Raw genomic sequence first — 27,659 nt, forward strand, 5'->3', positions numbered from 1 at the left:
AAGTGGCCAACCTGGGTTTGGTCCCCAGCATCCTCTGGGGTCCCCAGAGCCCCCCAGGAGTGAGCCTGAAGCAGAGCCAGGTGTTGTCCAAGAACAATAAATAACCAGAAAGTGAGGGGCTGGAGAGATAGTAGAGGGGTAGGGTACTTGACTTGCACAGGGCCAAGGGGTGTTTGATCCCCAGCACCCCATATAGTCCCCTGAGCCCTCCTAGGAGTGATCCCTGAGCTCAGAGCCAGGAGTAATTCCTAGCATCACCAGGTGTGGTTCAAAAACAAAAACCAAACCAAAACCCAAAACCCTAGGAAGCTTTGAAACAGTCTGTTTTCCTGTATCTGTGCTAGTGTTCAGTACAGGCTAGGACTGAGGTGAGGGAAAAGAAACAAATGAAAAAAAACAAGGTTATTTCTTATCTCTAGAGTCCTTAACTCTTAGGGCTGGGGAAATGGTTCAAAGGGCTATAACAGGTGTCTTGCATGCAGGCACTCCATGTTTGATCCCCAGCATGGGACCACAAGCACTAAACCTGGGGTAGCGCACAAGTGCTACAGGGTATGACCCCACAAACAAAAACCAGAACACCCAGAGCAGGAAGGACAGTATAGACAGTATAGTGGATCAGGTGCTTACCTTACCTGTGGCTGACTGGGTTCAATTTTCTTTTTGTTTTTCTCTTTTTGGGTCACACCCAGCAATGCACAGGGGTTACTCCTGCACTCAGGAATTTCTCCTGGCAGTGCTTGGGGGACCAGATGGGATGCTGGGAATCGAACCTGGGTGGCCACGTGGAAGGCAAACGCCCTTCCCACTGTGCTATCACTCCAGCCCCCTGGGTTCAATTTTCAATATCCTATCTGGTCCCCTCAAGGCCTGCCAGGAGTAATTCCTGAGCGCAGAGCCAGGGCAAAGCCTAGTGTGGACCTTAAGCCAAAAATATATAAAACCCCAAAACCCAACCTTATATCTTGTGTCAAATTCAACTCCCTGGCTTACACTTGGCCTTCACTGTGGGAAACTGGTGAAGCAATCAGGACGAATTGCAGATCAGAGACTTGGTGCGAAGACAGACGTGCTCGCTCAGGCCTGCAGGCCTTTGCCCATCAGGTCCGTCTGCCCAGAATGCCTTCCTTCTCCTCTCTGGAGGCCAAACACATTCCTGTTGCGCTGCTTCCTTCCTCCCTCATCCGTGTTTTTTTTTTTTTTTTGCTTGTTTGTTTTTGGGCCAGACCCAGCAGTGTTCAGGGTTTACTCCTGGTTCTGTGCTCAAGGAACCACAGGTCTGCCAGGGATGGAACCCAGGTTGGCATTGTGCAAGGCAAGAAGCACCTTATTCGCTGTACTACCTCTCCAGCCCCTCACCCATGTTTCTAGAACATCATAGCTCCAGCCACAAATAATCGAATGCTTCCCAGATGCCTGGCACTGTCCTGGGACTGGGCACATCAAGGGAGCAAGTAGATTAGGGAAAAGACAACAGCAGTTAAGTAGGACAGTGGGAGAGTGTTAAAAGCTTTGGAAGGCAGGCTGGGGTGGGGGTGGGTGGGGTTGTGCTTGCATAATCCAGAGTGACAGGGTGGATGGTGCCTCTCTTTAGGCCGGGAAGGGAAGGAGGCTGCAGGAAGGAGAGGTCCTGCAAGGGCCTGGGGCAGTGCTAACACTCCAAGCCAACTCAGGTTATCCCTTAGTAGACTATAGACCAAACATGATTGCCCCCAATGCCTCTTTTGCAAACCACAACACCCAAAAGGAGAGAGAGAACAAAAGGGAATGCCCTGCCACAGAGGCAGGGTGGGATGGGGAGGATGGGGGGTGGGAGGGATACTGGGACCCGTGGTGGTGGGAAATGGGCACTGGTGGAGGGATGGGGACTTGATCATTGTATAAAACTGAAACCCAAGCACAAAAATTTGTAAGTCTACAACTGTACCTCATGGTGTTTCACTAATAAAAATTTTTAAAAAATCCTGACGAGGCAGATCTAGAGACAGGAAGCTGAGGGTGAGGTCGGGAGTGACTACTAATAGGGAAAGGGTTTCCCTTTGGGAATATGAAAATGTTCTAGAACTAGAGGCAGGGGTCACATAACGGTATTTTTTGTTGTTTTTGTTTGGGGGCCACACCCAGCATGCTCAGGGGTCACTCCTGGCTTTGTGCGCAGAATTGGGGCTTGGAGGACCATATGGGATTCTGGGATCAAACTCAAGCCCAGTGCAAGGTAATCGCCCTACCTGCCGTACTACCGCTTAGGCCCACCTTGTAAATGTACTAAATTCAAATACCGCTGAAGTGTACACTATGAAATGGAAAAAAACAGTCTATTTGATGCTAAGTGTATTTTACTTGGGGGAGGACCGCACCTTGTGATGTTCATGATGTTCATGCCTTTCTCCTAGCTCTGTGCTCAGGCCTTAGGCGACCCTATGGGGTGCTGAAGATTGAATGCTGGTTGACTGCATGCAAGGCAAGCGCCCTATCCACTGCACGATCGCTCTCTCTCCTTTTTAAAGGACTCCCAAGGGAAGAATATGGCCTTGGAACAGAAAAGTTGGTCCAGCTAGTGATAGGGAGGATGGTAGAGTCTAGGGCCAGAGCCACAGGGTCGACATAAGGACGCTGTGGGTCCGGAAGAGTTTGCATCTCATTCTGTGCAGTGGGAATCTGACCCTGGGTGCTTTCAAGTGGGAGCGTGGCAAGATGGCAGCACTTGCTGGGTTTAAAGATCCTTGTGCGCAGGTAGGGCGTTTGCCTGGCATGCGGCTGACCCGGGTTTGATTCCCAGCATCCCATATACCCCCCCCCCCCCCCAGCACTGCCAGGAGTAATTCCTGAGTGCAGAGAAGGAGTAACCCCTGTGCATCACCGGGTGTGACCCAAAAAGAAAAAAAAAGATCCTTGTGATCCTGGTATGAACCTTGGGAGCAATACCAGTGACACAAAGTAGGGAGAGGGCCAGGGACTGGCTCCGTGGTAGAGCACAGGCCTTGGATGTGTGTGGCACTGGTTTGATCCCTGGCCAGAGCAGGGAGAACAGTGTGTGCATTGGGGGTGGAGTGACACGAATGAGACTTTTTTCCTCTTTTCCTTTTGGGGTGGGACACACCCCGCTGTGGTCAGACACCACTCCTGGCGGGTATTGAGCCTTTCCCGCCGTGCTATCTCTCCAGCTCCACGGAAAGGATTTCAAAGGTGGAACCTTTGAAAGACAATTAGGGAAAGGAAGAATGAGGTCTACAGCTTCACCTTGAACAACCAAGAGATGGAGTTGTGACTGAGATCAGGAAGGCCGCTGTGGGCAGCATCATTAGGGCACTGAGTTTGCACTAGGCTGGACCTTAGATACCTGCAGGTGTGGCTGTGTGGGCAGGTGTGGCCGTATCGGGGGAGCAGAGAGGTGGGCTGACGGGATCAGGACACAGAGACACATCTGAACATCCTGACAGAGGTGAGCTCCCTGTGGAAGAGAGAAGGTCTAAGGGTGGATTCTGGGCGGGGGTGGGGGGGAGGTATAGGGGTGGAGACAGATCTGGAAGAGGAGGAGGGCAGGCTGGAAGGGCAGCCAGCAGAGGAGCAGAGAACACAGCAGAGCCCGCGTGCGAGAGATAGTACAGTGGGGAGGGCACCTGCCTGGCACGCAACTGACCCTGTTTTTTTAAATTTATTTTTATTTATTTATTTTGGCTTTTTGGGTCCACACCCGGCGATACACAGGGGTTAATTTCTGACTCTGCACTCAGGAATTACTCCTGGCCATGCTTGGCGGGGGACCATATGGGATGCTGGGAATCGAACCTGGGTCCGCCGCATGCAAGGCAAATGCCCTACCCGCTGATTCTTGAACAAATGGCCAGAAGTAAGCCTTGAACACAAACAACCAGGTGTGGCTCAAAGAAAACACATTAAAACGTGTTTTTAATAACAGAAAATAGCAGAGCCCTGTTTCTGGGGTGAAGAGAAGAAACCTTTCAGAAGGGGTTGGGGCGGGTGTAACCAAGGCTTGCTCGGAGGTTGAGCTGATGAGAAACACAAAATCGCTCAAGGGGTTTAGAGATATGGTTTGGGGCTGGCCCCTCTGATGCCCTGAGCGCCCAGAGCATGGTAGGTGCTTATTAAAGGTTGGAGGGCTTGAAACAATCCTGGTTAGCCCCATGTGGCATAGTGCCCACGACACACAGGGCTTCAGGCCAGAAACTGAGTATCAAAAAAAGTGAACAAGGGGCTTGGGGCCCCAAGGAGCCCCTGTGGGGAAAGGCTGGGGAGTTCAAGTTCTGCCAGAATTCCGGTTCACCCATCAGCGCATATGGAGAGGACCTTCCCTCCACATCTTTTCTCTTTTTTCCTCTTAGAGGTGATTCATATTTCAATATATTCCAGCTGAAAAAGGATCAGATTTTGAGCAGGTGGTAAGTCAGTACACGGAAATTTGATATATTTTGACTAATGCAGTTTGAAATTTGGAAACTGCAGACAATTTTATTCAAGATCCATTTTTATACCAACTCATTATTGGGGGGAAAAAGGCACAATTTCAGGTTTCTGAGGAGGACGGGTGAGCCGGCCTGTCACCAGCCAGACCGTTAAGCAGGTCTGACCCGCCGGCCTGCCTGCCAGTGCCCGGCTGCCCGTCGCGCCCCGCACATTCTGGCTGGAAAGGCTTTCTTTAGCAACTGCTTTCAAGTATCCCCCTGGGGTTACCAGTCCAATTTAATCTGACCTTCAGCCCCACCTCTGTCGCCCCAACTCCAGCAAGTCCCTGGGGCTGGCACTTAAGACAAGTTTTGTGATACAGACTATGGTATTACACAGAATTTCCACTTCCTTCCCCATCTGCCTTGTCCATTTCCGTGGGCTCATGAGTGTCAAGCATGAGGAGAGGAACTAAACAATGAAGCCGGGGAAGAAGGAAAATTACTGGCCAGGGAGTAATGCTCAGACCCGGGAGGGAGGCTGGGAGAGGGTCTCTGAAGGGGCGGCGGCGGCAGGAGAGCATGTGCTTAGGTGCCAGAGCGTTTGCCTCACCTGTGTGAGGCCCTGAGTTCAGTCCCCCAGAAAAATAAATTTTTCCTTTTTTTTGCTTTTTGGGTCATCCCTGGCAAAGCATAGGGGTTACTCTTGGCTCTGCACTCACAAATTACTCCTAGTGTTGCTCAGGGGACCATATGGGATGCTGGGAATCAAACCCGGGTTGGCAGCATGCAAGGCAAATGCCCTACCCACTGTGCTATCTCTCCAGCCCCCAATTTTTACTTCTTGCTGGATGTCAGAGCAATCTTTGAATCCTGGCTCTGCCATCTTGGGCACATTTCCATTTTTGTTTTGGTTTTGTTGTTTTGGTTTGTGGGCCACACTCGGCTGTGCTCAAGGCTTACCCCTGACTCTGAACTCAGGGATCACTCCAGGCATGCTTGGGGGATCATATGTGGTGCCAGGGATGGGATTCAGGTTGGCCACGTGTGAGGCAAATGCCCTACCCACTGTACTATCGCTCCGGCCCGTGTGCCTCCACATTTGGTTGGCCTTATTTTCCTCTGGGTGTATGTGGATGCCCAGAATGGGCAGGTCTGACACACAGCGGGGTCTCCACACCTGTTTGCTTCCCCACCTGGAGATCTCGCCCTTACACAAGGCAGCTTTCCTGTGTCAAGTGGCTCACGGTCTAGTGGGGGCAGAAAACAAAGAAAAGGGCATCACAGCATGTTTCCTGGGGCAGGGCTTCTGGAAGAAACTTCTGGAAGGGCCTTTGACTCAACACATCTGATTTGGACAAAGAATGAGGTTTTTGGACTAGAGAAACAAGAGGCCAATTTGATTTAATTCCTGGCACCTCAAAGGGTCGGTCCCCTGAGCCTGCCTGGAGTGATCCCTGAGCACAGAGTCAGGAAGTCAGGAATCAGCCCTGGGCACCATCAGGTGTGGTCCAAAATTAAAAAAAAAAAAGAAAGAAAGAAAAAGAAAGATATAAAAAGCTTTCCCCAACATTGGTTTTCACTGGAACTGACTCTTAAAAAAAAAATCACTAGGCGCATTCACGTGGTAATGAACTGGAGCTCTGACAGGTATACTGTGAAGTTCCTCACTCTGCTTCCCAGGAGGCAACTGATATTACCAACTTTGCCATGGTAATTTATGACAGTGAAAAATGAGAAACAATCTAAATGTTTCATAGATAAATAAATTATGAACTGCCCGTATTGTACGATACTCTGCAGTGTCTAAAAATTATGTCTGTTGCCACACACTTTTGGTGGAGGGTGGAGGGGCTTCCGGAGCAGTGCTCAGGGCAGCAGGGGGCGTGGGTGGGGGGCATCCGTTCCCTGCAATGCTCAGCCCAGCTGTGTGGGCCGGATGATTCAGTGCTTGAGCCTGGTGCTGTGGTGCTGTTCCATCTGTGCAGTGCTGCAGGCCACCAGAGCCACACCCTGGTGCTGGGGATGGAGAGACCAGGCGATGCTCCAGGGACCATGGAGTACCAGAGAGCAAACTCAGGCTGAGCACATGCCTGGCATCGGTGGCATCTCTGTGAACTACCCCCTTGGCTCACCATACTTTTTTTTTTTTTTTTGCTTTTGGGTCACACCCGGCGATGCACAGGGGTTACTCCTGGCTCTGCACTCCTGGCTGGGTGCTCGGGGGAACCAGATGGGATGCTGGGAATCGAACCTGGGTCAGCCGAGTGCAAGGCAAATGCCCTACCCTCTATGCTATCGCTCCAGCCCCTCCATACATTATTTTTGGAGCACACCCAGCCATCGGTGCTTAGGGCTTAGGGCTTACTCCTAACTCTGTGCTCAGGGAGCACTCTTGGCAGGGCTCAGGGAGGCATATGTCTCCTGTCTACTGTATACTTTTTTACTTAACACTGTGTTGCCTCTGACCTCAACCCTCAGCCTATGCTGTTCCGTCTGCTTGCACCCGGCAATCCCACTCTCAGCCCTTACCCAAGGGAGCCCTTCTCAATCCTCAGGCTTTTCCAACCCCACTGACAGGGGGCAGAGTCCCGCCATCCTCCTAACTGCATAGACCTCTGCCTGCATGCCTCCTTACAGGGTGGGGTTGTATGTGAATGTGGGCGCTGCATGAATGTCTGCTTCCCATCCAACCTCAGTCTCCAAAGTGGGGTTCACCTGCCTTCTGGAGTCCTCCCCACGCCCCTCAGTCTGCTTTCATGCAGGGTCTTGCAGATGGAGACACCTGGGAAGTTGGTGAATGAATGAATGGTCTCAGCTAAGCAGGAGACACAAGACACTGAGCTGCTTGTATAGCATAATCCCACTTTTATTTCTTTACATAAAAAGTTTACTTACATTTTCTGTGTCCCCACATAAATGCAGGAAATGTTGAAAGAAGGTTCAGCACGCACTGCTCGGCGTGGCTGTCAAAGGGTGGGATTGGACTCATAGCTCCTTTTTACTTCACTGCCATTCATGGTTTTCCACAATTGGCAAGTATTATTTTCAAAGTGAAATAAATGAAGAGTGACTTTCAAGAAAAGCTTCTGGAGAGAAATAGGGTTTTGGAAGCCAGTGCTGAGCACTCCCTGGTCAGAGATCCATGGCAGGGCTCAGAGACTGGTGGGTGCTGGTGGCGAGTCCCGGGGGAACTCTGGGAGGAAATCCAGTGCTCAGGCGAGCGGGAGGAGGAGGTGATTCAAGGGCAGGGCCTACGACTCTCAGCTAGACTCTGCGGGTATCTTTCTTCCCCATGATTTATTTCTTTAATTAGTAAGTACGTGCATCAGCATATAGTATATATAAGGTATAGAGAATAAGAAAATTAATACCCCTGAGCCCATTGCTCATTTGCTTGTATGTGTGGTGTGTGGGGGAGGGGGGCTTGAGCTGGGGACTTTCAGCAGGATCGTTTCCCGTTGGGTGCTGGCGACCTGTAGTAAGTATCAAAGGTCAAACCCTTGCATGTACAAAGCATAAATTCTAGCCCTTTGAGCTACTTTCCCAGAAGCCCTCTGCTTACTTATTTATTTATTCGGTTTTCGGGCCACACCCAGTGGTGTGCAGGGCTTATTCTTGGCTCATCTTTCCTGATGGAGCTCAGGAGACCATATGGGGTGCTGGGGATCAAACCCAGACTGGCTACGTGCAAGGCCTTACTTACCCATTGTACTTTCTCCCCGACCCATTGCTCATTTGAAAACAGAGACTAGAGCAGGGAAGATAGCTCAAAGGACAGGTGAGCAGGCTTTGATGCTGTAGGCCCAGGTTTGATCTCTGGTACCCCATAGTTTCCTGAGCACTGCCAGGCACAACCCTTAAGCACTGTGCTAGGAGCAAAGTCAAGTGTGGCCCCAAACACTCCCTGCACCCCAGTATACACTGAAGCAAAAGAGAGAGACTAGCATAGACCTTTGGAGCATTTCTCGCAGGCTATCTTAGGCCATTCAGGAGGGATCCTGTGAGGGGTCTCAAGAAAAAGGTCTGTGAGGCGAATGGTAAACTCATTTTTCCTCTTAGTCATGAGGTAGTACCCAGGCATCTGGGCGGCTAACTTGAACCTACATTTCCCCCATCAGGTCACGTTGGCTAACTATAGTACCAGGTTTCTTTGCTTTTGGCTAGTGCCTGGGACTTACTAGCAGTGCTCAGGGCTTACTCCTGGCTCAGGGCAGTGTTCAGAGCTTACTCCTGGCTCTTGCACTCCGGGATCACTCCTGGCTGGCTCAGGGGACCATATGGAGTGCCAGGGATCAAACCTGGCTTGGTCACATGCAAGGCAAGCACCCTACCCTCTATATTATCACTCCAGCCCCAAGAATTCAATCTGGTAAATCTTTCATTTATTTATTCACTGGGTATGCACAAATGATGTGGTACAGGCACAGTCTGGTGGTGGAAGGAGGCGACAGAGTAGAGAGTGGGTGAGGGTGAGAGGGGGCACACTTAGGAGGAAGGAGTGTCATCTCAGAGAAGGGTTCCTGTTCCAGCTGCTAGCTGAGCTGTTCCCAGGATGTTACCCTTCAGTTCTTAGAAAGAGAAATCTATTCTTCCTGGCTCAGCAATTGTCACTGGAAAGTGTGTTGGCTGATAGAACATTAAACTAAACTCGAAAATGGACTGTAGATCCAGGCTTTCTCCATCTTTTTGCTGTGTTGTCCTTAACTATCTGGCTTCGGACTGCACGCTTGTGTCCTCAAGATTAAGGTTCTTGAGCCAGAGAGATAGTACAGTGGTTAGGGCATTTGGCTTGTATGGGGATGACTACCCTCAGCACCAAAAATGGTTTCCCAAACTCCACCAGGAGATGCCGAGCAGCCCAGACCTGGGAGGACAGCACCCAGGGTGTCTCAGGGTTTGGATGGAAAGGCCCAGCTGGACAATGTCCTCACCACAGCTCCTGGGTGAAGCAGCAGCAGGACTGTGAAGGGTGGGGAGTTGCTGCTTCCGGTTACTGTCATTCCTGAGGGAGTCTGCGCATCGCGCAGGGGCCCTTGGTTGACTCTGGCAGCCAGTGGGAAGCGGGGCTCTTGAGGGAACTTGGGGAGATGCTCCCACAGGAAGGCAGGAGGAGGGGAGTCACTGAACTGAGTTGATTACTGCAGTGTGGAAATGTGGGGAGCCAGATCATGAATGGACACTGAAGCCAGATACAGCTGTAAGGACCTCACCCCTGGAGGAACCTTATTTACAAGCGACAGATACCAGACTGGTTTACATAAAAAGCAGATTCACTGGAAGATGGCTTTGGGGCAGTTGTTAGAATTTCCCAGATGGTTGGCGGTGCCCAGGCATGAGCTATGCCCCCACATGAAAACAGACACCTCCAGCATGTACCGCCAACGTCCCTACCACCAAGGATTCTGCCACGGGCCCCATTCACATAAGCTGGGATTGTGCTTGGTCCTGGCGGTGCTCAGGGGTGACTCTTGGCACTGTGCTTGGGGCATATGCTATTGCATATTGACCTATCTATCCCTTTTCTTTACTTATTTTTGGGCCAGAACCAACAATACTCAGGGTTTTCTCCTGCCTCTGTCCTCAGGGATCACAACTGGTGGTGCTCGGGGGGCCATATGTGGTACTGGGGATCAAACTGGGAATGACTGCATACAAGGGAAGTGCCTTAACCTCTGTACTACCTCTAAAAGCAAGCTGGTAGTGGTGGTGGTGGTGGTGGTGGTGGTGGTGGTGGTTTTGGGGGAAGGTTGGGGCATTGCTTTGGAATCATCCCTGATGGTTCTCGGGAGACCATATGTGATGGGCCAGGGATCAAACCAGGGTCAGCTAGTGCAAGGCAGGTGCCTAACACAGATAAGGGTCCCTTATCTGCAACATTCACTTCCAATTCAGTGTCGGAGGAGGGTGTGGGGGAGCAGATCCTAGGCCCTGAGCCTCGCCCAACCTGCCTGGGAGGCTTAGGTTGAGGTTTTGACCTTTCCCACCTCATTCTCCCTTAACTGGCCCATTTCCAAACTGTAGGAAGAGGGTCTAGCAGCGAGATGGCCCACACGGGACATATGTGCACAGCACATGATCCTGAAGCCGTGTGGGGAAGACTGAGATGGAGAAAGCTGAGAACTGTGTGTCTGTCCCCAGAGCCAGCCTGGCATGGTGCCAGGCCCAGAGGAAGGGGGAGAGTAAATATTTGTGGAGCTGAATGTGTCTCAGCAGGGGAGTGATGAGACCTGTCAGGAGGGGCCAGAGTCCCTCAATCGTCCAGCAAGAGGCAAGGACTGAGACTGGAGTGTGGGCACCGGAAACCTGGATTTGCCCATGTCTGCATCCATACCCCCTGGGCTCTGCCAGGCGTGGGCAGTGCAGTTTCCCAGGGTCCTCAGTACCTGTTTCATTCTCCTTTCTCCTCAACCCCCCACCCTCAGCCCTATCTTCTCTCTCCTCTGATGACTGCCATTTATTTAGTGGAGAAAAGCTACAGGAGGCTAAGCCTTCCGCATCCATTTTCTCTCTTTCCTTTCTTCTTAAGTCTTGCTCATGGGCAAACAAACGGGCTCTAATTTCCCATCTTTGAAAGCTAACAGGGTCCAGAGATGTGGCTCAGTGGTAGAGGCATGCCTCAGAGGGTGAGGTCCTGAGTTCCATCCCTCGTGCCACAAACTAAATCAGGAAAAAAACAAAAAACAAACAAAGACTGATGTTTAATCATGCAGGGAAAAAAAAAAAGGCAGGACAGCACCACAGGAGTGATCCTTGGAGCACTACCAGGAGTCATTCCTGAGCACAAAGCCAAGAGTAGCCCCTGAGCACCACTGGGCATGTCCCCCAAAAGTGAACAATGCCCCTGCACCCCAAGCCTCTCCAGGTCCTGCCCATTTCCCTACCATGTCACAGCAAAACTCCCTGAGTAAGAGGGTGGGCTGCTTCTGCTCCTGACTCCCCAGGGGGAGTCTTCCCTATTCCTCTGGGGCCAGGCTGGACCATGGGCCTGACTGACCAGTGAGAGGGAAGCAGGGTCGATGTGTGTCCCAGGGAGCAAGCACCCAGCCTCTGTTGTGGAGAGCCACTGAGATTCTGGGGCCACCTGTCCCATCAGCATCCCTAGTAGATCCTTGACTTGCACAGTACTGTCTACCTGCCCTTTCTCACCTGCCAGCCCTGCCATCCCACTGCCCCATATGTCTGCTGCCCCCGCATTTGCAATACCACCAGTTCCCTCCATGCTGCCAACTCTGTTGGACATCTCGCCATTCACTCATGAGTTCTGAACAGCGCTCTCGCTCTTGGAGTTGACTACCCCTCCCTCCTGGAAATGCTCTCAGCTTCAGGAAGACCACACTTGTATATATATATATATATATTTTTTTTTTTTTTGCCACACCTGGCAATGCTCAGGGTTTACTCCTGGCTCTGCATCCAGGAATTACTCCTGGTGGTGCTCAGGGGACCATATGGGATGCTGGGGATTAAAACTGGGTTGGCTATGTGCAAGGCAAGCACCCTACTTGGTATACTATCGTTCCAGCACAAAATAGTTTGCTTTTGTTTTAGTTTTTGTGTCATATCCAGTATGCTCAGGGTTACTCCTGGCTCTGCACTCAGAAATTACTCTTGATGGTGCTTGGGGGACTTTGTAGGGTGCTGGGGATAAAATCCAGGTCAACTGTGTGTAAGGCAAGTGTTCTACCCACTGTACTATAGCTCCAGTCTCTAACATCACACTTCCGCTCTCTGTCTCTGTCTCTCCCTCCCTCCCCCCTCTCTTTCTCCAGAGCTTGAGCCCAGACCTCCCACATGCTAAGCATGTACTCAGCCCTCTGAATTCTGCCCCACAACCCCCGCCAGCCCAGGCTCTCTTGACTCTCACAGGTGACCTCACTCATTCCCACAGATGGAAATACCATCTCTATGCCAATGACTCCCAGGTGTGTCTCACCTCTGGGCTCCAGTTTTGTATATCCACCAGCAGCCTGGCATCACGCACTTCTCAGAGGCTCCCCACACTTGGTCTCTCCACCTGAGCGCCTTTTAGTTTGTTTCTCAGCCACATTTGGCAGTGCTCAGGGCTTACTCCAGACTCTGCACTCAGGAATTATTCCTGGTGAGGCTTGAGGGACCATATGGGATGCTGGGAATTGAAGCCAGGTCAGCCCTGTAAAAGGTGAGTGCCTTCCCCTCTGTACTATTGCTCCAACCCCAAGTTCAATTTCTTTTTCTGTTTTAAATTTAACTTTGTGGGCTGGAGATAGGTACTACAGTGAGTAAGGCACTTACCTTGCTCAGGGCTGACAGAAGTCCAATCCCTGTCACTCTGAGTACTGTCAGGAGTTATTGCTGAGTACAGAGCCAGGAGTAACCCCTGAGCATCGCTGGGCTTGCTCCCGACCAGAAACTTAACTTCTTTTTTTTTTTTTCATATCCCCCCTTCTCTTCCCTTTGTGGTTGTGATGCCAGGGGTGGTGCCATAGGTTTAGTTCTTGCACATTGGGCCACTCTGCTGAAGCCTGTTGGTTGTAGGGTTCACACATATGCTGGCAGCACTCACACACCTGGCTGTGTGTTGCTGCTGAAAATTGCTGGCAGCACCAGGGATCACAGAGAACAGAACTGTCAGGATCCTGACTGGCATGTGTGGGGCACTGGGGATTGAACTCGAAATCTTATACTGGTGAGGCAGGTGTTCTAAGCCAAGGGCTTTTTAGACCTTTCCCACTAGCGACCCCTTTACACCAGAGAAATGCAACACGGGCCCGTGCTGCCAGAAGCACTTAAGATTCATTATGCATTTGATTTCAAATTAAATTTTGGTTTCTGTCCCTTCAGAAACCTTTTACTGTTGCCACACTTGTGTGTTCCCCTCTGCTTCTAATGATGTCACCCCATACGGAGCCCCAACCCACAGTTAAAGAAGTTAGGCCCTAAGCCACCAAGACATTCCTTTGGGCCATGGAATTCAAAGTCTTGCCTAACTGAAGGATTTGGGGGACAGGCTCAGAGTGGGTGATCAGTGTTATCTGAGCTGTGCACAGAGCCCTGGGCATCTTTCCCTTTAGAACATGGAGGAAAGAACATTCTGGAAGGAAGGCTCCTGGTAGATCTTCCTACCTGGCTTCACCAGGGCCAGATTATGTGTCTTGCTTGCCCTGCCCTACTCGGCCTTTGGGTGGGTTCTCTCCGTGATCCCTCACCCTATCCCATTCTGCCCCAGGGTCTCCACATCTCTCCAAGACCCCCTGTGCCAGCAGGTTAAACAAACACTTGCAGATGAGCCTGCCTTCCCCCCGCTGAGGCTCCCTGGCCCCCAACACAGGGAACACCCCCTCAGTCTCCGTGTGCTGTCAGTGGCGGGTGGATCCCAGTTTGTTGTGGTTTGGGGGTGGGAATTCGCAGCCTCAGCAGAAGAGGGCTGAAGACTTTTCTAGAAGGGAGAGTGTTGGGAGACCTGGAGTTGGGATGCCGCAGGTGCTGGGGCTCCCATATTGGAGAGGGAGAGGCCAGGGTGACAACACAGTGGGTAGGGCCTTTGCCTTGCACTCCACTGGCCTGGGTTGGATCCCCGGCATCCCATATAGGTCCCCAAGCCCCTCTAGGAGTGATTCCTGAGTGCAGAGCCAGGAGTAAGCCCTGAGCACCACTGGGTGTGACCCCAAAACAAACCAATCAACCAAGCTAAGAAGGGAATTTGAGTGATAAGAATTTGAGTGTTGGGGCTGGAGCGACAGCACAGTGGGTAGGGCGTTTGCCTTGCACGCAGCCAACCCGGGTTCGATTCCTAGCATCCCATATGGTCCCCTGAGCACCGACAGGAGTAATTCCTGAGTGCAGAGCCAGGAGTAACCCCTGTGCATAGCCAGATGTGACCCAAAAAGCAAAAAAAAAAAACCCAAGAATTTGAGTGACATAGTTCCTGAGCCCAGGAACTAGGTGACAGTGCTCTAGACTTTCTGCAAACACTGGCAGCTGCAGCTTGGGCCTTTCTTCCTCCAAGTGCCAGGGATCAAACTTGGAGCCTCACTCACACCAGACAAGTCCTCCATCCCCTGCTCAAGATTTGGTCACTTGGGATGGGGATGGATGAACAAGGAAAGGGGGCAAAGAAAAGAGGTCCAGACCTTGTCCCCTGCAGGCTAGAAAAATAGTACAGTGAGTAGGGCATTTGCCTTGCATGTGGCTGACATGGATTTGATCCCTGGCATCCCATATGGTCCCCTGAGCCCACCAGGAGTGATCCCAAAGTGCAGAGTTGGGAATAAGCCCTGAGCATGGCTAGGTGTGCCCCCCAAACAAACACAATACAACAACAAATCCCTTGCCTCCTGAATGTGTCTCAGGGGCCACTAAAGCCTGAGATGGTGGCTTTGAACCTTGGAATTGAGCCCCAACTGGGCATCTGATCTGTCGGGTCCTTCTGAGACAACTCTGGGGAAGGCAGGGATAGGATGGGGCCAAATCTAGGTTCTGCTGGAGATTGGGGCACCATGAGGAAGGAAGCAGTAGCCCCTCTTAGGCCAGTCTTCACCCTTGAGAGCAGCCCCCATGCACCTTGCCTGAGTTTCCAACCCCCACGTCCCAGACACTGAGACTTGGAGGCTTGGGGGTCTATCCCAGGTTATCCTGCTGAACTGTGTGTCCACTGGGTCTGGGCCCTGCAGAACGCAGGCAATCTCAGTGAGGCAGGGTAGTGCCAGCGAGGGGAGCCTCAGGTTGTTCCAGCAAGTCCCCCTCCCCACCCAGAACTGGCAGACCTTGTGGCTCAATTAGCAAGGCTGCGTTCCAGTCCAGTTGGGCTTGCTGAGGTTTGTGGGCGCGGGGGAGGAGCTGCAGCAGATGAAAGCTGTTCCGGGAAGGGCTCACCCACTTCCCAGGACGGCTGAGCCGGCTGAGCCGGGGCGTGCGGTGGGGACCTGGAGTGGGTTCCTAACTCAATGTGTTAGGACAGACGGAGCTTATGGCGAGTAGATGTCCCGAGGAAGCATGCCTCTCTCCTCGGAAGGGCTGGAGTGGGGTCTGAAGAAACAAAGCCACCCCCACGTGCCCAAGCAGGTCTCACGGTCTCACGTGTGGACACACACACACACACGCACACACACACAGAGCCGTGGAGGCCCCCCCTCCCCCGCTCGCTCTGACCTGGATGATGTGGGTGTCTGGGAAGCCCACGTGCTTCGCACCTGCCTACCCGGTCCCTCTCTTGCCTTCGCCCAGAGATACTGGAAGCTGGGGAAATTCAGCCCTGCCCCCAGATATGGTGACTAACTGTCCTGGCTTGTTGGGGGCTTACAGTTTTAGCTCTGAAAATCTCAGTGTCCAACCTACCTACCTGGCCCAGAGCTCCCCTTCCCTGCCAGAGACAGGTGGGGGTGCCCTGATTTCCTCTCCCAGGCCTCAGTGCTGGAAAGAACCGGCTGTGTGCCAGGTCCTGGGGGGGGGGGGGGGGCTGCGTGGCGCACCAGTGACATGGGCATGTCATTCAATAACATGGAGAAGTGTGAGATAGACTGGAGAAAGTCAGACAGGGAAGGAGTTGGCTTCTTTATGATGATAATGATGATGATGACGCCAACAATAATGACGATGACGAGGAGGAGGAGGTTTTGGCGCCACACCCATCGGTGCTCAGGGTTTGCTCCTGGCTCTGTGCTCAGGGATCACTCCTGGTGGGCTTGATGGGACCACATGGAATGTTGGGGTTTGAACCCAGTCAGCCATGTGCAAGGCAGATGCCCTAGCAGCTGTACTATCACTCTGACTCACGTTTTATTACATTTTTTTTTCTTTTTGGGTCACACCCGGCAATGCGCAGGGGTTACTCCTGGCTCTGCACTCAGGAATTACCCCTGGTGGTGCTTGGGAGACCATATGGGATGCTGAGAATCAAACCTGGGTCTGCCACGTGCAAGGCAAATGCTCTACCCGCTGTGCTATCGCTCCAGTCCCATGTTTTATTACTTTTTAAAGTTTTATTTATCTGATGATTTATTTGGGATATCTGGGACTATACCCAGTAGTGCTGGGGACCGTTTGCATGGCTGTACTTGTGGGTCGCTCCTGGCAGTACATTGAAGACCGCATATAGTGCTGGGGATTGCACTGGGGTCAGCCACCTGCAAGGCCAGTGCCTAATCCCTGCGTTATCTCTGTGAAAGGGTCCTCTTAAGACAGATGGTTCTGGCTGGGTTGGGACATGGCTCAAAGGACTGAGCATGTGCTTCGCATGCAGAAGCTCTGGGTTTGATTTTTGATACTGTGTGGAACCCTGTGCACCTCTAAACACTGAGCTGGGAGAGCACCCTGGGCACCAGATTAGCTTTTTTTTTTAATTTTGGGTCACACCCAGCGATGCTCAGGGGTTACTCCTGGCTCTACACTCAGGAATTACTCCTGGTGGTGCTTGGGGGGCCATATGGGATGCCGGGGATTGAACCCAGGTTGGCAGTATGCAAGGCAAATGCCCCACCCACTGTGCTATCACTCCAGCCCCAGACTAAAGCATTTTCAATTAAGCAGACTTTTCTGGTAAGTTCCGCAGGAAGGACTTGAAAAGAGGACACTGGAGATGGGGGACAAGAGGCCTGCAGGTCTCTGGAGAGGTGCTCCAAGCAGAGGAAGGGCAAGTAAAGGACTCGGGGCAGGGCCGCCTGACAGATGAGGGGAGAGCCGAGGGGGTGGACAGGCCTCTGGACCCTCCTGAGACCCGTGGCTCTTAGCTGGGAGCCCCACGCTGGCACTGAGGGTCACTGCAGAGTGAGCAGGGGTGAGGAGTGAGGGGCTTGGAACAGGAGGAGATGGTATGACTCAGGGGGGAGCACTGGTGTGAGAGGCAGATGGAGTCCAGCTCGGATTGCAGTGGGCTGACAGGCTGACAGTGTATGGGGGAGAGATGATATTACAGCTCTGAGCCCCTGGTCCTGAGCGAACACAACCAAAGAGCCGCCATCCCCTGAGATGGAGATTTGAGGCAGGAGGCTTTGGGGGGGCGGGTGTGAGGGGAGCAGCGGCTTAACTTTGAATGCCTTGTCTTGAACAGATGCGGATATGGAGGAGATAAGGGACATGCACTGAAGTGTTCGTACCTATTTCACAGGTGCGGAAAGTGAGGCTCACACAGGCTAGGGCACATGTATGTTCAATTGAGGATCTGGGGGCCAGAGAGATAGTACAGTGATCAGGGCACTTCCCTTGCATATGGCCTACCCAGGTTCCATCCTTGGCAGCCCGTATAGTCCCCTGAGCCCACTGGAGTCATTGCAGAGCCAGGAGTAAGCTCTGAGCACTGCTGATCGTGGCCCCAAACCAAAAAGCAAAAAAGGAATTAAGGTGCTGTTGGGGATAGAGAGAGAGTACAGGAGTTGAGGCACTTGCCTTTGGATCAGATCACCCTGATTTGATCCCCAGCACTCCATCTGATCCCTGGGCACAGAGCCAGCAGTAAGCCATGAGCACCGCCAGCGTAACCCCCAAACCAATAAACGAAGAAATGCATAGAGGGCTGGCAGTCACAGCCCCCAAGCTTCAAGGCCTGGAGTCTCCCCACTGCCCCATGTCTGTCCATGGGGGCAGCTTGACCTGGGCCTGGCTTCCTAGCACAGGGCTGGGCCGGGCTGACTTGGGGGACACCCACCAGGAAGCAGCCTGTGCCTGGGTGCGGCACAGAGGGACAGTGCCAAGTGGCCGGAGGCGCCAGCAGCCCTGTAAGTGCAGCTGGCCTGGCCTGAGGCTGTTATCTGACCAGCAGAGCCATTGGGTTAGCATCGATTGGCTTCCCCGGGAACAACTGGTTGGGATGGGGCAGGGGAGGGGTGAGCTCGTCCTGTGCAGGGCGGAGGCGCTGCTGCAGAGGCAGAAGATGGGTTCTCAGGCTCCTCAGCCGCCAGAGCCTCAGAGAGCCCCTCCAGAACTCCCCAAGACTGGGGGGCTCAGCCCTCTGCTTCTCTAAGTGGGTGCAGGGGGAGGCAGCAGCTGGTGCTGGCTGACGGCTCTCAGATCACGGGGAGGCCTGAGGCCTTGGGGTGGGGCTCTGTCCTGCCCTCGCTGAACCCGAAAACCGCCTGTTGCCACCCCCAGCCCCTGCCATGAAGTGTGGATCACCTGGATTCAATCCGTTGGGTGAGGCCCACAGAGAAACCCACACCTGTGTGCGGGGTCAGCAGTGTCCCCAGAAACGCCTGCCCAGTACTTTAATTTTTTTTTTTATTTTAGAGGCCAGCAGGTAGGGCATTTGCTGTGCACATGGCCGACCCGGGTTCAATCCCAGCATCCTATATGGTCCCCCAAGCACTGCCAGGAGTGATCGCTGAGTGCAGAGCCAGGAGTAACCCCTGAGCATTGCTGGTGTGCCTCCCCGGCCACCCCAAAAAAAGCAACTTTTAAACTTTTAGTTAAAGAGCTGGGATTTTTAATGTTATTGATAGTTGGATTTAGGCATATTCTGTTTCAACACCAATCCCATTACCAGTGCCAACTTCCCTGCCCTAGCGCCCCATGCTCGGTCACCTCACTTGCCACCTTGACAGGAGCATTTCGAAGTTCGGTGCTTGCAGCTTAGATCTCCTGTTTCAGTGTTTGGGCTTTAGATCTAAACTGTTCTACTCCCCCACATCATCAGTATAACCAAAGCCCAATCCTCATTACCGTTACTTCCCTTTCTCATCTTCTTCCTTTCCCCTTGATTTCTTTTCACTTCTTTTTTCACCTTTCTTTCTTTCTTTCTTTCTTTCTTTCTTTCTTTCTTTCTTTCGTGGGGAACACACTCGGCTGTGCTCAGGGTTTATTCCTGGCTCTGCACTCAGGAATTGCTCCTGGTGGTGCTTGGGGGACCATATGGGATGCTGGGATTGAACCCGGATCTGCTGTGTGCAAACACCCTCCCTGCTCTACCACTGGTTCAGCCCCACCCACTTTGAATTTTTTCCTTCTCTGCCAGATACTTTCTGAGCATCTCACAGGAATAATGGGGAGGGGGAGGGGGAAAGGGAGGGAATAAGGGAGAGAGAAAGAGAGAGAGAGAGAGAGAGTGAGAGAGAGAGAGAGAGAGAGAGAGAGAGAGGAGAACAGGCTACAGCCTTACATATCCTTCACCAACCCTGGTTCAAACCCCTGGCTCTGCCTATTGTCCCTTGAGCACAGCCCCCATTTTATTTGGTGCCTCCCCCCTCTCCCCCCCCACCCAATTTAAGAACCTGGTGCTTGGGCCAAGCTGTAGCTCAGCAGTGGAATTCTTGCCTTGCATTTGTGAGACTCTGGGTTTGATTTCTGGCACTGCTCTTCCACCCCCACCCCCCCCACAAAAAATCCCAAACCTGGCACTCACTTAGGGTCCATCCTCCCTGGAGAGCTGCGGGGGTAAGTTGCAGGCTCCTGCCACCACCGTGCCCATCCGGCCTGGGCCTTGAGCAGGGGCCCTGTCTGTGCTGATCCCACAGAGCCTCTCTGCCCTTCCTCCCCACCAGTGAGCTCCTTACACAGCCACCTTGGCAGCCCTGGCTGTTTGGAAGCCAGTGGGCGGGGAGTAAGATAGACACGCAGTGCCTTAGCACATACTGTTCCCTCTGCCTGGCACACCCTTCCCAGCTGTCTCAGGAGGCTCCCCCTGGGGGTTCATAAGCACATCTGACCTGGGGACCGTCTGCTTATGCTCTGGCCTCTCCTCAGCCCCTGTCCAGCAGGGGGGAGGTTTAGGTGTGGCAGGATAAGGACGCGAGGACAGCAGCCCCCTCCTTTGCTGCCACTCTGCTGGCAGAGGGCGTCATGGAGGAGGTGTCTGCTATGACCTCTGTGGACATGCCCCATTCTTTCGCAGGCCCCAGCTCCCTGCGACACACACTCCCGACTGAGGGCCCGGTGGATGGGTGTGAAGGAAGCGTGAGAGCGGCTGCAAAGCCTGTGCGAGCTCAGACATGCGGAGGCAGGGGCTGGGAGCAGCACTCTGGCTGTGTGCTCCTGGTCCCGGGTGGCGAGAAGAGCCAGAGGGAGGCTGGGGAGGGGCGGGGGGGAGACGCCTCTTTAGCCCCAGCCCTCAGCACAGCTCCCCAGCCGGGAGGAGCCACAGGAAAGGGGTTCACAGTTCCGCCACAGAAACGCAATCCCCGCTAATTTGCCATCTTAAAATGCACAGCAAAGACACCAGCCTCATTGTTAGCGCATTAATCAGCAATCAGCCACTGGCCAGCATCCCCCCACAGAGGGGGCCTAGGAGGAGCCCAGAGGCTGTGGTGCCAGCCTCCCTGGGCAGGTGCTGATCCAGGGCTGAGCCCCCACTTGCTTAGACAGGGTGTGCCACAAGTGGTTAGGGCGAAGGGGGTGGGTGGGGGTGGCCCAGGCCCTGGAGATGGGGCAGCTTCCAGGCAGGAGACGAGAAGCCCACTGAGAACCGTCCCAGCAAGAGAGGGAGTCGGGGCTAATGCCAGGGTGGCCCCTGGCATCTGTGAGGTGACTCCAGGCCCCTGCTGGGGTTCCTGCCTCTTGGGGCCCCTCTTAGGGGGAGGGCAGAGGGCTCCTGCTCTTGGGCACCCCCAGACTTTTCCTAAGTGCAGACACATGCTGAGAGCCAAGTCCTAGTTTCCATGCAGTTTGCTTTGCCCTACGCCCCGCCCCACCCCCCACCAGTGGTTTCCCCTGAGGGTTTTTTTGGGAATCATTTCCCAAAGTCCCAATTGCAAGCAGAAGGGGTATCTCCCCAAATGCCAGGCCTGGAGGGTGTGTGCAGGAGAACCATCCCCCAGCCCCTTCCCACACGGGCAGCTGTGGGGCTCCGAGGAATGAGTCCATGCGCTCTGTAAACTCCTTAAGCCACACACATGTCAAGGGGATTTCCCAGAGCCAGCCCCGATCAGCCGCCCCACCTCCACCCCCTTCCCCACTTTCCTGGGCCCTTGCAGCACCCTCCCCACCCCCCCACCCCAGATCCTGAGTGGCACTGCTCTCGTCACCAGAGAGTGAAGGAGGCCTTAGGGATGCTGCTGGCTAGGGGTGAGCGCCCAGCTGGGAGAGGTGAAGGGAGCCGGGATGACTGGACCCCCTCCCACTCTTGCTGTTGGGGGACCAGGGCAGAGGACAAGCTCCTGAGACCCAGCTGCTAGCCCCTGCAGTGGAGGGGGGGTGGCAGGTGAGACCCTAGTCTCCAAAGGGAAGGGGTCATCTCCTACTCATGTCACGCAGTGGGAAACTGAGGCTAAGGAAGCCACAGCCTGGAACCTGGCCCCCGTGCCGCCGAGGCACCGCAGGGGTGGCAGAGAGTGGCCCGACCCAGAAAGAGTCCTCACAGCTGCACCGCCCGCCACCACTGCCGAGGTCATAATTGCTCTGAAATCGCAACCGAACCCAATTATGCAAAAACCAAATTATGTGCAATGATTTTTATGTGTTGGAAACGTTCGGTCGAAGCTGGGTGATTACAGGGGGACAGGAAGCAGCTGCCACTCTCTGGGAGCCCATAACTCCCAACAGCTGGAGGCTGTCACTTATTTATGACGCTGGTGCGGCCCCAATTGTGGGGGGCCGTGGCAGCCGTGGCCCCACTCAGCCGGCTGCCGGGGCCAGTGCAGGACTAGAATTGGGGCCTGCCCGAGAGCACCGAATCCTAACCACTAGACCACCAGGGAACTTTGGGGCCCGCTTGAGAGTGACTGGGAACCGGGTTCTCTCTTGCACTTGCTGGGGCAGCCCAGGGCTAGAGTCAGCCAGGCGGCCCCGGGGCCCTGGCTCCCCCCAGAGGCCGGAGGGGATGAGGAAGGAGGCCAGTCTCTTCAGCGACACGCTGGCGGCCTGGGCCTGCGGGTGGGAGTCTGCGTGCCAGAAGTCTGTCTCCTCCCTAGCCACGAGCCTGCTGCACTGCCTAGGACAGCTGCGACCCTAGGAAAAGGCAGGTAATGACCATCGTCCATAATGAGGCGGCTCAATAATGAGCACGGGGCTATTATCCGACCACAGGCTGGACACATCCGAAAATAAATTATTTTAAGGATCCATTTAACGAATGCCTAATTAATGCCCAATTAGAGGAAGCTACAGAGGAAATACTCCGGACAGTCTCGAGGCAAGGCCGGCTTTGCAACCTTGGTCTGAGAGCAGAAGTGGGATGGGAAGCAGGGAGGGGACTGGAAGGAAGATGGAAATGGGAGGGCACCTCAGCCTGGCAGCCCGGCCGCCTCTCCCATGCTCCGCACGCGTGAGTCCCCTTGGTACGTCCTCATGTGAGGTCAGCATAACTCTGGAGAGGCGGGGTGTGTCCTGGAGGACGCAGGGGGCCTGGAAGTGAGACGTCTGCTGAGATGAACTTGGGTGTCACGCATGCACGACTCGCTTATTACGGGGAATCATTTAAATAAAGAGACACCTCAGGACTCCATGTGAGATTCAATTCTCTTTGGTAGAACAAGAGTTGGAAGCGGCGTTTGTTCACACAGAGAATGGCAAGTAAGTGTCGGTCCTGCTGGGACCAGAACATGAGGCTGCTGCCCCATTTAGGGGTTCTGAGCCTCACCCCACGTGGTGGGGGAATGGAGTGGGAGGCAGCAGATGTGACAGCTGTGGGGTGGAAGCAGGGCATCCGGGGGCAATCAGAGCCTTCACCCAGACTCACACCCAGTAATCAAATCAGATGGCGGGGGTAGTGGTATGAGGCCCAGATGGGGGTCTGGCTTGGGCTCGAACTCTCCCTTATTTTGGAAGGGTCACACTCAGGGGTTCTCAGGGGTTACTCCTGGCTCTGTACTCAGAGATCACTACTAGTGGTGCTCAGGGGACCATGATGGTGCCAGGGATTGAACCCTGGTCAGCCCCACGCAAGGCAAAAAACTACCCATGGTATTATCTCTCTGGCCTGAACCCTGCCTTCTTTCCATTGAAAGCCAGACCCTCAGGATGCCACTATCTCAGACCCCTGAGCACAGTCAAGACCAGGACAGAGGGGCCAGAGGGAGAGTATAGTGGGTAGGGAACTTGCCTTGCACTCAGCCGATCCAGTTCAATCCCTGGCACAAATCCCAGTCCTCTGAGCCTGCCGGGAGTGAGCCCTGAGCACAGCCAGGTGTTGCTCCAAGACAAAAACCCACAAAAAAGACCAGGGTCCTGGGGCTGGAGCAATGGTAGGGTAGGGCGTTTGCCTTACATGCGGCCGACCCAGGTTCGATTCCCAGCATCCCCTATGATCCCCCGAGCACCGCCGGGAGTAATTCCTGAGTGCATGAGCCAGGAGCAACCCCTGTGCCTCGCTGGATGTGACCCAAGGAAAAAAAAAAAAGACCAGGGCCCCGTGCCCTCTCTACCCACCGTCTGTCTCCAGCCCCTGACCTGGCCATGCCTTCTCCCCGCAGGGTCCTGTGCGGAGCTGCTGCTGCTGCTGCTGCTGCTGGCCGGGGAGCTGCCCCTGGGTGGCGGCTGCCCGCGGGACTGTGTGTGCTACCCGGCCCCCATGACGGTCAGCTGCCAGGCGCACAACTTCGCAGCCATCCCCGAGGGCATCCCGGAGGACAGTGAGCGCATCTTCCTGCAGAACAACCGCATCACCTTCCTGCAGCAGGGCCACTTCAGCCCGGCCATGGTCACGCTGTGGATCTACTCCAACAACATCACCTTCATCGACCCCAGCACCTTCGAGGGCTTCGTGCACCTGGAGGAGCTGGACCTGGGCGACAACCGGCAGCTGCGGACGCTGGCGCCCGAGACCTTCCAGGGCCTGGTGAAGCTGCACGCCCTCTACCTCTACAAGTGCGGGCTCAGTGCGCTGCCGGCCGGCATCTTCGGGGGCCTACACAGCCTGCAGTACCTCTACCTGCAGGACAACCACATCGAGTACCTGCAGGAGGACATCTTCGTGGACCTGGTCAACCTCAGCCACCTGTTCCTGCACGGCAACAAGCTGTGGAGCCTGGGCCAGGACACCTTCCGGGGCCTGGTCAACCTGGACCGGCTGCTGCTGCACGAGAACCGGCTGCAGTGGGTGCACCCCAAGGCTTTCCACGACCTCCACCGCCTCACCACCCTCTTCCTCTTCAACAACAGCCTGGCCGAGCTGCAGGGCGAATGCCTGGCCCCGCTGGGCGCGCTGGAGTTCCTGCGCCTCAACGGCAACGCGTGGGACTGCGGCTGCCGCGCGCGCTCGCTGTGGGACTGGCTGCGGCGCTTCCGCGGCTCCAGCTCCGCCGTGCCCTGCGCGACCCCCGAGCTGCGGCAGGGCCAGGACCTGAAGCTGCTGCGGCCCGAGGACTTCCGGAACTGCACCGGGCCGGCCTCCCCGCACCAGATCAAGTCGCACACGCTCACCACCACCGACCGCGCGGCCCGCAAGGAGCACCACACGCCGCGCGGCTCCGCGCGGGACAAGGGCCACCCGCACGGCCCCAGGAAGCCCGGTAAGAACTGCACCAGCCACCGCAACCGCAACCAGGTCTCCAAGGCGGGCGCCGGCAAGCAGGTCCCCGAGCTGCAGGATTACGCCCCCGACTACCAGCACAAGTTCAGCTTTGACATCATGCCCACGGCCCGGCCCAAGAGGAAGGGCAAGTGTGCCCGCAGGACCCCCATCCGCGCCCCCAGCGGGGTGCAGCAGGCCTCCTCGGGCCACTCCCTGGAGGCCTCTCTCCTGGTCTGGATACTGGGCCTGGCGGTGACGCTCCGCTGACCACACCTCCCCCAGGGCGCCAACACCCAGCACTGCCACACGTCCACCAAGGAACAGAATTTCTTTTCTTTTTTTAACAAGTGGAGGATCCACTGGGTTTCAGGCAGCAGCTGGTAGAGGCTCTGGCTGCTATGTGGGCCCTGCCCGGAGGATTATAAACCCAAAGTGTACAGTTCTGGAAGGGACGGGTGTGGGCCTCACACACAGCCGGCCCGGCCAGCCCCCGCTGAGCACCCACGGACAGCAGCGAGCCGGCAAGGCGGTCCAAGTCAGGCAGAGGGAATCCTTCACGTGCAATGACAGGACTGTGCTCCCGGGAGCTGGGCTCTGGGGTGTCCCAGTCCTTTGGCGAGGTCTGGAGGGCCCCTGCCGTTCCCAAAGGAAGCAGGACTGGGAGGGGAACAGACCGAGAGGCTGGGCCAAGCAGCCATCTGGGTGCATAGGAGCTGGCGCCTTTGGGCTCTTGCTGGAGGCCGCTCGGTCACCTGCCCTGAAACCAACCATGTGTCACCTGCAGTCCCTCCCTCGGGGGTGAGGCCTCTCATTCCTGACGTCTCAGGCAACCCTGGCCGACCCAGGCCCGAACGCTGGGCTCCAAGAACCAGTTACCAAAGGAAAGGTCGTCAGAGGCTGAAATTGAGAGCTTCCCGTGGAACGAAGTTCTCCCAGAAGGTGCAGTTTTATAACTATGTCCACTTATATATACATATATATATATACACACACACACTCACAGATGCACAGACCCCTCCCCACACCCTTACCAAATTATATGTCTTCTCATGTTCATAAACTATATGGAAAACTATATCTGCTGAACTAAGCATTGTGCTGGTGATTTCTAGTGAGAAGAGAGATAGAGGATTTGTGTTCAGAATCCAAACGTGGGCCCCATGGAACCTGGGCTGGCCAAGGGGGCCAGTGGGGAAGGGTCAGGGAGAAGGAGAAGAGGCAGTGGGAATCACTTCAGGGGACCAATGTTCTTAGATGTTCAGAGCATCACTGGTTTTTATATGCAACACGAACCCATCAGCCACCCCTGGCATTCCCTGGCCTGGTGAGATCGTAGCTGTTGGTGTTAGATTGAGGGCAAGAAGCCGCTTGTGGGTGTTGGGCAGCCAGGCCAGGTGGATGGCCTGGTGGGGAGAAGCAGACGAGGCTGCTGGTTTGGGGGGCCAGCGGGCATTAGGCAGCATTCACAGTGTTAGTCCCCTCACTTGTGCCGTGCCCTCTGCCTGGCGTGTTGCCAGCGATGGTCTGGCCAGGCCAGGGAGACTCTGAGTATGAGCCCAGGCCTCAGCACAGCTCCTCTGCTGACTCACTCCTTAGGAGTCTTGGAGGAGACCCCAGCCAAGGCCCTGAGTTGGGTGGTGAGTAGGAAAGTATCCAGTGGCCTTAGCAGAAGGGAAAGAATGAGTGAGCATGTGGGGGGACCCTTCAAGAGCCATCCCAGATACCTCTGCAGAGGCCTGGTCCCCCAGGGTCCTCCTGAAGATGCCAGAAGTAAGCAGAGGTTAGGGGTTAGAGGTTAGGCCGAGTGCAAGGGCCAGGCTGGGGATGGAGGTGTCCAGGCAGGGTCAAGGTCAGTGGCGCTGCTGTCTGGGACTCAGGAGGGCTCCATCTCCTTTGCGCTTTGCACAGAGCTGAATCCCCCACCGGAGAGAGGTGTGCAAGGAGCAAGAAATGCCGAATCCAATTAAGAGAGACACATAATAACAATAAAAACTCTTGGACAAGAACCTGCGTTCTCATTTCCTTGCCCTGCATTCCTGAAGGGGTGGCAGATCCCGGGCTCTGGTGAGGGTGGGCGAGGATGGCTGGGCACAGCTCTGAGAACACAGCAGATTTGTTGGCAGGAGGAAGCTGTATGGGACCAGGGCAGGGTGACTCACTGCAACTCGCGTGCCTGTGCGCGCCCGCGCCCGCACACTTGGTCTCTGTCCCGCGTTTCTTCCGTCACCCGCGCACATGACTCACTTCCATGCTCTGGCTGCACCCGGGTTGGTGCCATCACTGCAGGGTCGTCTCTGCTGCCTCCTTCCTGACCTGCTCCCAAGACAAGTTGAATGGCAGCTGCTGGCTTAGGAGCTGGGAGGAAAACAGAGATCAGATCTGGGGAATCAGAGGGGTTTCGAGAGGCCAGGGTCCACCCAGCTGCACCTTCCTCTGGCTTCAGAGAAAGGAAGCAAGCGGAGAACATGCTTCGCCTGTGGGAACTCCAGGTATGGTCCTCCAGCACCACATGGAACCCCAAATCCCCCAAATCAGCAAAACCCAGAAAGGAACACATCCCCAGATGGAAGCTAGAAGGCTGTGCTTTTCAGCCTAGATGAACAAGCCTTCTCTCACATAAGACTGCAAGGAAGACTGCAAGAGAGATAACACAGCGGGGAGCGTGTTTGCATTGTGTGCGGCTGACCGAGGTTCAATCCCTGGCATCCCATATGGTCCCCTGAGCACTGCCAGAAGTAATTCCTGAGTGTAGAGCCAGGATTAACTTCTGAGCACTGCTGGATGTGGGCCTGACCCCCAACCTCCCAGAAAAATAGAGACTACAAATGAGCACTCAAGGCTGGCCTGGCAAGGCAGAACCAACCAGCAGGCCTCGGAGGCTCCTTGGGGTTCGGCCCACTCTT

The 27,659-nt window shown here is 54.7% G+C and overlaps 1 protein-coding gene across 1 annotated transcript in view; it reads left to right on the forward strand.

Moving 5' to 3' along the window:
* RTN4RL1 (reticulon 4 receptor like 1) overlaps window positions 1-26,762 on the forward strand; it is a 90,626-nt gene extending 63,864 nt beyond the window's left edge. Inside the window, exon 2 of the mRNA XM_056128086.1 lies at window positions 23,717-26,762. Within this exon, the coding sequence (XP_055984061.1) occupies window positions 23,717-25,023 (1,307 nt within the window). The 3' untranslated portion in view covers window positions 25,024-26,762. The remainder of the gene's footprint in view (window positions 1-23,716) is intronic.
* The last annotated feature ends 897 nt before the right edge of the window (window positions 26,763-27,659 follow it).

Source organism: Sorex fumeus, unplaced genomic scaffold, assembly GCF_029834395.1.
Source record: "Sorex fumeus unplaced genomic scaffold, SorFum_2.1 ptg000063l, whole genome shotgun sequence".
Classification (NCBI taxonomy): Eukaryota; Metazoa; Chordata; class Mammalia; order Eulipotyphla; family Soricidae; genus Sorex; species Sorex fumeus.